The 12,989-nt window shown below is 36.6% G+C and overlaps 1 protein-coding gene across 4 annotated transcripts in view; it reads right to left on the minus strand.

Annotated features, from left to right (window-relative positions):
• NNT (nicotinamide nucleotide transhydrogenase) overlaps window positions 1-12,989 on the minus strand; it is a 43,049-nt gene that overhangs the window by 20,271 nt on the left and 9,789 nt on the right. For 3 of the 4 annotated variants that reach the window (XM_059836863.1, XM_059836862.1, XM_059836864.1), the window contains 11 exons: window positions 12,405-12,492; window positions 11,714-11,802; window positions 10,709-10,896; window positions 9,814-9,947; window positions 7,876-8,067; window positions 6,793-6,946; window positions 5,738-5,899; window positions 4,805-4,915; window positions 3,925-4,070; window positions 2,171-2,366; window positions 1,352-1,585 (listed from right to left, as the gene is read on the minus strand). In XM_059836863.1, coding sequence (XP_059692846.1) covers window positions 1,352-1,585; window positions 2,171-2,366; window positions 3,925-4,070; window positions 4,805-4,915; window positions 5,738-5,899; window positions 6,793-6,946; window positions 7,876-8,067; window positions 9,814-9,947; window positions 10,709-10,896; window positions 11,714-11,802; window positions 12,405-12,492 — 1,694 coding nt within the window. Of the gene's footprint in view, window positions 1-1,351; window positions 1,586-2,170; window positions 2,367-3,924; window positions 4,071-4,804; window positions 4,916-5,737; window positions 5,900-6,792; window positions 6,947-7,875; window positions 8,068-9,813; window positions 9,948-10,708; window positions 10,897-11,713; window positions 11,803-12,404; window positions 12,561-12,989 lie in introns of all 4 variants that reach the window. The other variant, XM_059836865.1, reaches the window with a different exon arrangement.

A 12,989-nucleotide genomic window follows, 5' to 3' on the forward strand; every position in this document is an offset into this window, starting at 1 on the left:
TATTTTGTATTAGTCTTTTTTTTTTCAAACCACATGACAAAAGGTTGAAACAATGCAAGTTTCCCAGTAATTACTTACATCAGAAATAAGTGTCTCATTGAGATTTGAGAAAAAAATAATTTTCATTTAAAATTTATTTTAATTTCATTCATTTTCATTTAATTTCATTCATTTTAATTTTCTCATAAAAATTTGAGAAAAGCTGAACTCAAGAGAAAGAATGAACTGATGGTCTCAGCTAGGGGAGTCAAAGTGTGTGACTTACTAACCTTTTCCATACCATAGGATCAGTAGTTCACTAATATAGACAAGCTTCATATGTCATACCATTATGATATGAAAATGCAAGGGAGAAAAAAGTAAACAGAAATAGGAGAGCAGGCTCAAACAGGCAGTGAAGTTTACCAGGAACATGCGCACAAATCACTGAGGGGGTACAATGGAGAGAGAAAAAATAACTCAGAAGAAATAAATGAATAACTATTTAGCAGAGATACATCAGAAATACATACTACTGACAAATCCTTCAAAAGATTATTAGAGAAGACAGCTTTCCATCCTTGTCATATTTCCTCCTTCAATGGCTGGTCTCACAAACATTGAAGAAAGCAAAGAGATGTTTCCCAAAGGAACTATTGCAAAGTTAACAACAGGATTAGTAATAATAAGCTCTTAGCCTGAAATTCTTAGTACAAGTATTACCTCAGCTTCTTAAAAGCTGCGTGCTTACAAAACCAAAAATAAATCCAATAAAGAAACTTTCACATGCATAAGAATCAGGAATTAGTGAGCATTTAACTTAGAAAACAAATTTGCTAAAAACAGCAAGAGACATGGAACATGGAGTCTGAGCAGTAAGTAAAGAGACAGTAAACTGAATGGTCTAAAGTGAGGCAGCCTCAGTACTGCAGGCTGCCTACCTTAGTGAAGATTTCAGTGTTAAGAACAAAATCCTAGAAGTATTACTAATGCTCACTGAATCCAGCAACATGAGAGCTTCAATCAAAATGTCTGCTCCGAAATACAAAGTTGTAATCATAAAAGTTCAATAAAACCAATTTGAGAAAAAGCATTAGGTAGTGTCTTAACACCAAAGCAACACTTATTTCTAGACAAGATGAATAACAATAAGTCAAAGCACTGAAGACAATCTTTCATAACTAAAGCTGTACACAAATTAAACAGAATTAGAAAAAAAAAAAGTACACTCATAAAAATTAAACATATAAACTTTTACCTGGTCCAAAATACAATGTTTTTCTCCAATTACATACCGGTCTAAAAGCAGAGTTAAATCCAGGGGGAAGAAAAACCCTTTAACAAATATTTCATACCGAACAGGAGGTCTCACCTTGCAGTTTTCCATACGCAACAAGAGAGCCACTGAATGTCACTCCACCAATGTATGTGCCAAGATATGCCACAATCTTGGTGAGGTTTGCAGCAGGGTCAGTGGCAAAGTGAGGATATTCAATTATGTACTCTGCTACACAGGTGAGCACAGCAGCCAAACCGACCAAACTGTGGAAAGCAGCCACTAGCTGAGGCAGATCTGTAATCTGAATGCGCTTAGCAATTGTCAAACCTATGGAGAGTAGAAGACAGAAGGGAAGTCTTAGAAAACACAGCCCACCTGTTCAGCTAGAAATTAGTACAGGATGGTTCAGTGTGCAATGATTACACATACACAAGTCTGTTCCAACTAGAAATTGCTATGGCATTGAATTGAGGGTTGCACATGTGCATTTTGTGCATCATGAAAAAATAGAAAGACTAAAGCATAACATATGCTAAGAAGCTTCACCAAATATTGAGAAATTCATTGTTTTCTTGACAAAGGTACAGTGTGAAAGAGAGAATTTAGCAGTATTCAGTCGGGAGCTGAGCAGAAGTATAAAGTTGGTCAAGATCATTTACCTCTGGACACAAGTTTCCCTATCACAGATGATGTGGTTCTACTTTTCAGTCAACCCATTCCTTATCACATTGTGAAGCATTAATAAAAGCCCTGAGAGTTACAATATTTTATTCACACATTTGCCAAATAATTTTGCACAAGCCACAAATGTCAGTTAGTCAATTCACCTGGGAGCTATACAGTATTTTAGGTATATACAGGTTGCATATATGCATGCATGGAACATAGATTGTTAGTTCATCATACACATACCTATGGTCCCACCAAGTGCCATTGCACCTGACATCTGTGCCAACAATGCAGGTTGAGGATTAAGGTTTCCAAGAGTTGCGGCTAAACCTCCTGCAACACCAATCATACCCAAAGCATTGCCAAGACGAGCTGTTCCTTGGGTAGACAAACCAGCCAGTGCACCAACACAGCACAGTCCTGAGCCCAGATACATCATCTTTTAAATAAGAAAAAAACATCAGTATGAAGTAACAACAAATTGCATTGCTACAAAAACATCTCTGGTAATTACACAAAATGGCCGATTTCTCCAGAATGTGTTCAAGTCACAATTCTTAATAGAAGTCAAGAAACTGTCATACAGGATGAGGTTTTGGCCAATTAAAATGTGCTATCTATAAAGCTTTTCCCTCACTTGAGGACCCTTTTTTATCTGCAGAATGAATATTAACTAAAGGCAAACCAATTTTCCTCATTAGTTCAGAAGCAACAATCCAATTAGTTCCTTTAGCACAAATCCAAAGCTATATGGTCCTGTTCATTACAGGGATTGTTTCAGAATTTGCTTATGGCAAATTTGAACTAAGAAATAGTTTAGATAGTTCTGAACTACCAGCAAGGGTGTGACCAGAAGGAGTAAAACTGTGATCATTTCCTGTAGTCAGCACTGGAGAGGCAACACCTTGAATCTTATGTCCAGTTTTGGACCCCCCACTCCAATAAAGACACTGGAGCAAGTCCAGAGAAGGGCAACTGAACTGGTGAAGCACCTGGAGCATAAGTCTGATGAGGACAGAGTTGGGGGTGTTCAGTCTAGAAAAAAGAAAGACCAGTGGAGACTTTATTACTCTGTATAACTCCTCAAAATGAGATTGTAGTCAGGTCGGAATTGGTCTCATCTCCCAGGTAACAAGTGAGAGGACAAAAGGAAATGGCCTCAAGTTGCTCATGGAGAAGGTTATATTAGTTATCAGAACTTTTTTTTTCATGGAAAGCATGGCCAAACTTTAGAACAGGCTGCCCAGAAAAGTAATGGAGTCACCATCCCTGGAAGTGTTTGAAAAAACTTGTGGATGTGGTACTTGAGGACATGGTCTAGTGGTGATCAGGGTGGTGGTGCAAGGCTGACAGCTGGACTTGATGATCTTAAAGGTCTTTTCCTACATTAATGATTCTGTGGCATGCTATAACTGATGTTCACAAAGAGTATAACCAAACTTACATGAACTAAGCTATATTTGTCCAGATAACTGACAAAACACAAATACATTTACAAGCCCCTGCCATAACAGTATGTTTGGATTCACTTTTTCCAAATGCACATGGCAATATAAATTGATTTTTCTTACTATTAAAACAAATGTAAACAAAAGTTTACTATAAAAGGTGTTATAGGTAAAATCCCTGTACATCCCTTTGGACTGAAAACTGATCCCACCCTTTTTTAACTGTCATGCCAAGTTGAACTTTCAGAAACATTTAAAACAAAGACTGATTTCTGTAGTTACTGTATTATTTAGACTGCAGTTTAGGAAAACAGTCCAATAAATAAAAGTACCTGCTATGTTAACACAAAACCAAACAACAACAGAGCTTTTGAAGTATGTTAGCTATGTGACTGCAAGCTTACAGTTAATCAGCTTCAGATTGGCCTTGTGGGAACATGCAGCTGATGGAAAGACCTTGGATTATTTGTTATTTACTCCTCCACAGAATAGGCATGAAGAAACATAACACTGAGCACTGGGCTAAGAGCCATGAAGTTATCTTCTTACTTGTTCAATGTAATAGCCACTGCTGAGAGCAGCTGCATAGCCTCCTACAAATACAGCACCAGGGAGCAGGTACAAGTAGTTGTACTCAGGAGGGTCTGTGGGACGTTTGAACATATCCAGCATTCTCTGTGTAACTAAAAAGCCACCTGGACAAAGTAAAGGAGCAATCTTAAAAAAATAAAATCTGAAATCAAGCACATGCCAAGTTATAAGAGAAATATTAACACCATATTACCACACAATTCAGCAACCAATAAAGCTAGTAACCTTGAAAACTACCAGGAAACAAGGGCATAGTCAGCATTAGATCTTGCTGTCTCTTTTAGCCTTTGGAAGAAATTCAGAAGAACAGGAGGAATTGCTCTGGCTCCATACTCTGCAATGACTGAGGATACAGCTTAGTTTATGACTGTGTTCTTTTCCCAACCTGCTCTAGCAAAAGCAGTATTTCTAAGTCACATTGCTCACTTTGTTGCCTTTTTATTATTGAAGCTGGGACTTCTGAAACTCGAGGAAACAGATTTTTGTTCTATGCTACTAGTATGTATTTCAAGTAGGAAAATTAAAACAAGTACAAATCCTCTACAGCTACCTTATTGGGTTATACAGGAAAATATACTATATATAATCACCACCCAAATTTATGAAAGGAAAATGAACACTTAAATAATTCCTAAAAGTGGTTACTCCACAGAGTATGCAAAATACCTACAACAACTACTGTGAAAATTCGAAGACTAATAGGTTTTAATTGATAAATGCTCTCAGACTCTAGTCTCAGACTAGTATTTCTGGAATTATACAATTAAATAACTAGAAGAAATTTTAATATTACACTAGTACTTGAAGTTATCCTTGGGAGTAAAGCTAACATTCATACCTGCAATATTGACTGAAGATATAAAGGTTGAAAGCACTGCTAGGCTTTGAGAAATGTTTTGAGGGAGATAGTGTCCTCCCATCAGTACCAGCCCACCAACTGCAGTCAGACCTATTTAGAAGAGATTAAAGTGTTACTGGAAAAGGTTACTGTGTAACCTTAAAAGGCTCTACACCTAGAGGAAGTTTCCTTTTAAGTGTTGGACAAATACCAGTCAACTAAAATTTTGACCCCTACTTCACACATTAATGCTTAAAAGAAGACTACCACAGTCTTTTTCAGGAATGTTTGAAACATGTTTCAAAAGAAAAAAAAAACGAGTATATGAATGTAGTTTTGAAGAACAGTGCTTCAAGCACAGAGTTAGCCAAGTACTTGTTTCAATAAAAGAAACTTTGTTTATAATAACCAAAGTAAACCCACATATAGCCAAACACAGATATAATATAATATATAATCTTACTTATAAGAATAATGAATTTTATGGGTATTTTAGGATTTATTTTCTTTTTTCCCCTCTCTCAAAACACATAGTTTGTGGTGATGAATAGAAGAATGTAAAAGATAGGAAAGATTAGTTATTTTCAGGGCAATCTTTTGAAGAGATGGGAGAAAAAATGTGGTCTATGAAAGGAGACTGCATCACTCCAAGTAAAACAAACTTTTAAGCAAATAGGTAAAGTGTAAAAATTACTTATGAAAATTAAAAGTATGCAGCATCACATTTGCCTTTCTTTTGAAAAAATCATACTATCAGAAATACATTGTTACAGGTGTCCTTGCTATTTATGAAAGTAAACTCCAACACATACAGCAGTACTAATTCAGGTGAAAGGAATTGTGCCTACTTCAAGTAGAAAACAAGCAGCTGTGTGACCACAACCACTTAAGTAAGTTAGCAACCAGTAAGCAGGTAAGTAAGCAGCCACTTACCTGAGATAGCATTAGTCACAGACATGAGCGGGGAGTGCAGAGCAGGAGTCACACCCCACACTGTGTGGTACCCCACTATCCCAGAGAGGCCAAATGTTGTCACCATTTGTGTGAAAGCAGCATTAGGTGCTACAATGCCCAGCCCTAACATACCAGCTAGACCTAGAAGGAAAGCACAGGGAAACTCTGTAATTTTGCAATGACTTCTTACATTAAACTGTATAAAACTGGAGCCTAGTACTGACACAAAAGCAAAATGGAGTTCTCTGCATGGACTAGTTTCAAAATCAGGGAGATAATTTTTTCAAATACACTAAGTTCTTTCAGTGCTAATCTTTCCTTTGTAACAGAAAATAAAGCCATAAATATAATCCACACTTATTTGTTACACATGAACACAATGCAGCAAAGATAGATTTCTACACCAATACTAAATCCTGTCACTCTCCTGTTCTGTAGAAAAGAACGTAGAAGTCACAATTATGTTGAGATATTGCTTGGATGTATCAAAGCATATGTAAGAAGAACAGGGATTAAAATTAAGACTACTGAATTCATTAATTACTTCATGCAAAAGTTCTGATACACTGAGAGTAATAAATTAAATAAAGAGCCCATATTTATTTGTCAAAGCAAAGTCCTGTTTCCAATAACTTCAGTAGACTGTAGCCATTTAAGTCTCACACAATACAGTAAAATCTGAAGAGAGCAAAAGCGATTGAACTGATTCTGCTGCAAAGTAGGGGCACAGTCCCTGGCAGGACTCCTTCAGAATTTTAAGCATTTTACTAATATTTAAGTAGAGTCAAACACACATATATGCAGAGAATCAGCACGTGTTGAAATGTCAAATACTTTTGGTAAAATTTCAGAAGTTTTATTTTTCCTTTCAAGCAGTTCTTACACTATGCTGATTTTGCACCAGGATACACCAGCCAATCAATTGCTCTCCCAAATAGCTCTTCAATTGAATGAGTTAGATGATGGGTCATTCAAAAGTAATAGCCAAATGAGAAGTACTCTACACTCATTCTCCAGCTATGGAAGTTGCCTACCTGCTGTGTATATAGATGCAGTAGTCATGGTTTTTCTAAAAGGTGTAATAGTAGCTGCTTTTTCTGCTTCCAGCTCTGCTACAGTCTTCTGCTTCACTGGCGCTCCCTGAGGAATATTATTTGGTGGAGGTGCTGGGAAAATCACTTTGCCATCCTGACAAGAGATATTTACAGTTATGCCTAACATGTCAGATGCTTAGTACTTTTCTTCTCAATCCTGCAATTCAGGCAAGTGCTAACATCCTACTGCCATGCCCAGGAACAGGCTTTTTTTCTGCATCAGCAGAAGTTTGCAAGGCATGATCAAATTAATCATACTGGTTTACACATTCTTCAGACAAGATTTAATATTAGTGTCCAAGAGTACCTGGTGAAGACACAGCACAAGGCTCCAGAGCAGAAATGAGAGAAAAGCAAAGAGATAAAGTTCCTTAAGTGGAAAACATCTAGGCAAAATAAAACTAAGTCTTGGAAATAACAAAATCTGCGACAGATGTGAATTGTAATCACAGCCTTTCCAGACCTCAGACAGAAATCAAGGATGATATCCCACATTTCTTGTTAATCTTCAGGCCTCTGTGGAGCTATTAGCACTGAGCTGTACTCACCACTTCAATGGCCTTGGAGAGCTGAAGTCTATACCCTGAGTTTTTATTTATTATTTTCTGATAAAGCTTCAAGTATTTTGTGTATTCTAGTTTCACCATTTTTTTCTCTTACTATAAAAGAAACACTTTTAAAAAAAAAAAAAGAAAATACGTTTTTCTGGAAGAATGTTTTGGTCTGGTAAAGCCCCAAATATGTTTTAAGCAGCTATGTTTTTATCACATGAAACCAACAAACTTTATCTTTTTCCTATCTTTCATTATTAAATACATTAGGTTTAACCTTGACAAGAAGACAAGACTAAAAAGAAAGAAAGGAATTTTCAGCTGAATAAACACACAATTACCCACACACTCCCACCAAGCCACCTCTGAAATCTGTTGACATGCAGTATCTCTGAACACATCTTGAAGAGACAGAAATTATAAATGATAGGTCTCTACTCACAAATTAAGAATAGAGTATTTAGTGGCTTACCTTCATTACAACAGTTCCTCTAATAACATGATCCAGAGTCCCATAGTCAAAGTCATCTTTTGGATCAAAGTAGAAGTTCTCTTTGTCAGGGCTAATAGCTTTTAGAAGTTTGATAATATTATTAGAATACAGGCTACTGGCCTGAGTAGCCATTCTGCTAGGCAGATCTGTGTACCCAATGTGTGTAACACCCTGAAAAAAATCCAAGTAAAATAGTAAGGATTTGTACAATCTCTGAAAAAGCATCATCTCTTCCAGTGTATCCTTCTAGAAATATCTATCCAAACTGTATCATTTATCTCGGTTTATAACCCCAACTAAATTGGTTACCTGCAGCTCTGACACTACTAAGTCAGGAAGAGATCACACACAATAGCTACTGAGTCCAACACGATCAATTCCAACATCTTAAACTCTGTTAGCAACAAGACTTCATAGAGAGGAAGACATATTGGTGCAAGAGTTTGTCTTCACCAAATCCTACATTCTCTCAGATCCTAAAATCTTTAAGCAATCAGGTAACAGATTCATCCACCTAATGCTTGGGATCTTCTCAGTTTTTCTGGAAGGCAGGCACTGAAGAGAAGTTTCTGTATGCCACTGGAGTGAAGGGAGCTCCCTCAGAGCTGTGCAGGAAATATGTCTGAGTTCATATGTATGTAAAAATGTAACCTAATATATCCTCACTGCTTAAAGAACTAATGAGAACTAAAGGATATCAGGCTTTAGGAAGAAATGGGAAGCTGAGGCTGGCATACACTCTGAGATGTTCAAAAGCAGGCATGTGTTAGAACACTGCTCCCACAACTTACAGCTAAGATCCATACATGCTTCCAGAAGTCTGGCTTCCTAATGCAATGCTCTGGCACAACCCTAATAGTTCTGCACTGCTGCTATTTTCCATAACACAGAGCCAGTACACTAAATCCAGGGGTAATACTCATCTGACTAAAAGTGTTCCATATAAACCCTTCATGCAAGTATCTGCTTACTTCTCTTTCACATTCTCTTGTTTCAGGTTTTAAGCAATGACATCAAAAGCCCTAGAAAGCCACAAAGACAAGTGCAAAGTGATTCTTTGATATATACAAACAGAATTCTGCTTATGTCAATGACAACCATGGCAGCAGTGTCCTACAGCCTTCCCAAATAAACACGTTATGTCCTTGCATTACCAAATTACATCCTAGGAAATCTGCTACTATACTGCTACATCACCCAGATTTCTGTAATTGTTAGCAGACTTCCCATAAGCACCAAAAACTAAACCCAAAAAGCAGAAAGACAAGTTCTCAACTGAGCAAATGAACACTGGAGCAAAAACCAAAGCAGTTCAGTCCAGACCAAAGGACTTTAAGGAACCAGTTTATGCTATATCTACTTTGGGTTTCAAGTGCTTTGGATACTCTATGGGCAACACATTCACATTACTGAAGATAAAGAAAAGCAAAGTCAGCACCCTCCTGAAGCTGAAATAGTACTGAGTAAGCCAGAGACTTTGTACTGAACTAAACACTGAGAGTCTGAACCTGCATAGCTTTGCCTATGACAGGAAATGTTACCCTCCAGCCATGGGAGGTGATAAGCAAATCAAAGAACATATTGCTACTGCTGTGTTTTTTAGCTAGACCAAGAAATAGGTATCAAATCTCACCTTCAACTCAGAAGAGACAAACACTGGACTTGGAAGTTTAAGTAGCAAGACTTCTGTAATATCCATTAACAACCAAATTAACACTATACAAAGGTGTTAGTTTCTTTAAAAATATTCAAGTTGATGTATTTAAATAGTAACCAAATGCAAATCTAAAGGATTACTTCAGCCCAAAGCAGCTGAAAGACTGTTGAAAACTGAGCTGCTTATTTTCAGCATATAGTTTACAAAACACCATGGAAGTTCAGGTGAACTGAGAATGAACTGCAGATTAAAATGCTCACCTTATGAACATACATTTCTCCAGGCTTTGTAGTCTCAATATTTCCTCCTGCTTCTGCAGCTAAATCCACAACAACTGAACCTTCCTTCATAGATTCAATCATATCTTTCTTAAACAAGATTGGAGCTTTTTTGCCTGACAAAACAAGGCATAGCAAGTTAAAAACAAAATATAGCTTTCTATCTGTTAAGCTTAGGAGATGATTTCTCCTCTTTGCTCTATATATAAGCTTTAATTTTGTAAGCAAAATTTTCAAGTAATTGGTACCTAGGATAAAAAAACCACAAAAGTTTTTATCACAAAGACAGAAGAAGTGCTAGAACATCCTGCTCCAAAAGCATGCAAGAAAGTTATGCACGGTAGTCTACCAAAGATAAGTCCAATTCTGCCAGCAAACTGACAGACTTAATATCCAATCTTACAATTTCAGTTGTAACAAAAAAAATTTTTAATAAAGCCACCACATTGCCAGCTATTAAAATACAGACATTGTGCAACACAAAGCACTAAAATCTAAGCTCTACCTTATTATGTTTCAATTACAAAGGACAGTTCCATTTCAATCAGACTTGCTCAGTGCACAAGTTGTGTAGCAGAAGTAGCAGTGATGCAATAGATATGCAAAAAAATTCTATATTCTCACTTAATTACTAAATACTCCTTTTTTAGTAAGAAAAACATGATGGTATTTGATTCATACTGATAGTCTATGAAAACAAAGGTTGTTTAAAAAAAAAAGGACACACTTTAAAACCAGGCCTTTATCACAGAAGTGTCAAGGTACACACTCACACAGATGTAATTCATTAACACCTCTGTTTTCATGCACATGCAATCTCAAAATACGAAAACTTACCTAGAAGAATGAAAATTGGCATTTTTCACATAAAGCATACCTGGAATAAGTGCTGTAGTGATGATAATGTCAACATCTTGGCACTGTTTGGCAAAGAGTTTCATTTCAGCTTCAATAAATTCTTTGGACATTTCTTTAGCGTAACCACCTTGTCCCTCTCCAGATTCCTTTATGTCTACTTCCAAAGGCTCAGCGCCAAGAGACTTGAACTGTTCCAGGGCTGCAGCTCTAGAAAAAGAAAATTGTAGTTGAGAGAAAAACCACTGCTTTAAAAATACATCATGACTTTACCAGTGGTTTTAGTAGCAATCTTCAGACAAGAGATGTAAAACTTATTCTAGTATTAAGGAGACCATAACAAAAGTCCTCAGCTTTCTGTATGCAGTGCAAAAAATAATTGCACTGATAAATTTAGGTTCCAGTCAGACTTGAATAAGGAATGAAGGCAGCCTATGGTTTCCTGTATAGTCAGCAGAGTTGCTTCAAGAAAAACCTCAGAGCTAAGTTTTTGCTGATTAATGCTCCTCATGCATCTCTGTTGTCATGACTTGGTAAATCTACAGCCCAATCGAAGGTGCCAAAAATGGGAGATAAGCACAGAACCCATGGCTTTGTCTTTAAACTGTGAGATGGGAAGTATTGCTAAGTCTTATTTTAATGGGGAAAATTGCCAGGGGGTGGGTGTTTGAAATTGTGGCTTGTCAATATTCTGTAATTTATTTTGCATCATATGACATCACATTAAAAAAAGAAACTACATTTCAGTGTTAGGTGAACAGTGACAACATGTAGAGAATTAAACGTAAGTGTTCTTGAATCTCAAGACAGAAGTATCGAGAGTGCTTAAGAAGGGAATTAAAATAAAAATGGAAAAGTTTTAGACAGATTTTAAAATTAATATAACATGAAGGACTAATAATGGCATAAAAATGGTAGGAAGTGAATTATGACTCAGTGAGGTACAAATTATTTCACTCTAATACAGCCATAAACAACTTAATCCTCAAGTAATTTCAGATTGATATTACAGTTTTCACACCCTTACCTAGTATCAAATCCACGAACCACTGCACCCATTGATTTTGCTGCTCCTGCAGAAGCCAGGCCAGCAACCCCTCCTCCAATGATCAGCACCTAAAATGATAAATCTCATTAACCAGCCAGTTAAACAAGATACCTTACAATAAAACCAAATTTAATTGAGCAGTTACCCCATACATCCAACAATTTAAAAGCCATAACTCCTAATTACACATATCCAAGTGGCAACTCTTCTGTAGCTAATAGTTTCTCTAAGTAAACATAGGTTTTCTCCTTGATTTATCTTCCTTTTTTTCTTCCCTAATTCTGCTTTCATTTCTCTTCAACCCAATACACCTGTAATTCCAATCTTTCCACTGCACTCAATGCACCAGAAATACCAGTATCTCTGAATTTTCTTAACTGCTTCCTTACCTTCTCCTACTTTGAAAAAAGAATAAATCCAACCCCTTATAGCTAATCTGATGTTTAAAACTAAGCACACTTAAATAAAATTCAAATTATTCTATTATTCCCAAAGCAAAACCAGAACAGATGTGAACAAAAAGTGATATGAGAATAATTACTGATTTCTGAAGTTTCTAGAAACAGCCCAAAGGCAGGAAAAAGGCCTTTTAACGTAGTTTCAGCAACAGCTACCTTTGCTCAGAAATTCACATATTCTTTTGCCACAGTGTGTGTTTAATTGCACGTACCTTTGCTGGAGGAACTTTACCAGCAGCTGTGATTTGACCTGTGAAAAATCGACCGAAGTGATTTGCTGCCAGGACCACAGCCTTGTAACTGTCAATCAAGGATGAACACATATCAGTGCTTTCTCAGATTCTGTAAATTCCATTCATTACGTCAATCTAAAAGATGAACATTTGACCAGAGTATGTGTAGGATAAAGCAAGCTTAGTATTTTACCATTGAACAGAAGATTAATAGTCTTTATTCATATTTCTATGGAGACATCTGACAATATTTGATCTTTTGATTGTAACTACCATGGCAATTGCATTCACGCCGAGTGTTCTTTAGGTCAGTTAGCTCCAAACACCACCAGATCCCCATGGCAGACAATCTGTATTCAAGATAACTTAGTTCAGGGCAAAAAGGTACTAGACAAAACAGTCAAGGAATTAGAAGAATTGTGTTCAGTTTTGTTTATTTTAAAAGCATTGCTGTTTAAAAGCATTGATCTGCTATAAAGCTAACCATAAAAGCTTTAACACTACCCTGCTTGAAACAGCTCTGCATGAAAATAGAGATGTAGAATCATTTTAGATATACCTAAT

Source organism: Haemorhous mexicanus, chromosome Z (assembly GCF_027477595.1).
Source record: "Haemorhous mexicanus isolate bHaeMex1 chromosome Z, bHaeMex1.pri, whole genome shotgun sequence".
Lineage (NCBI taxonomy): Eukaryota > Metazoa > Chordata > Aves > Passeriformes > Fringillidae > Haemorhous > Haemorhous mexicanus.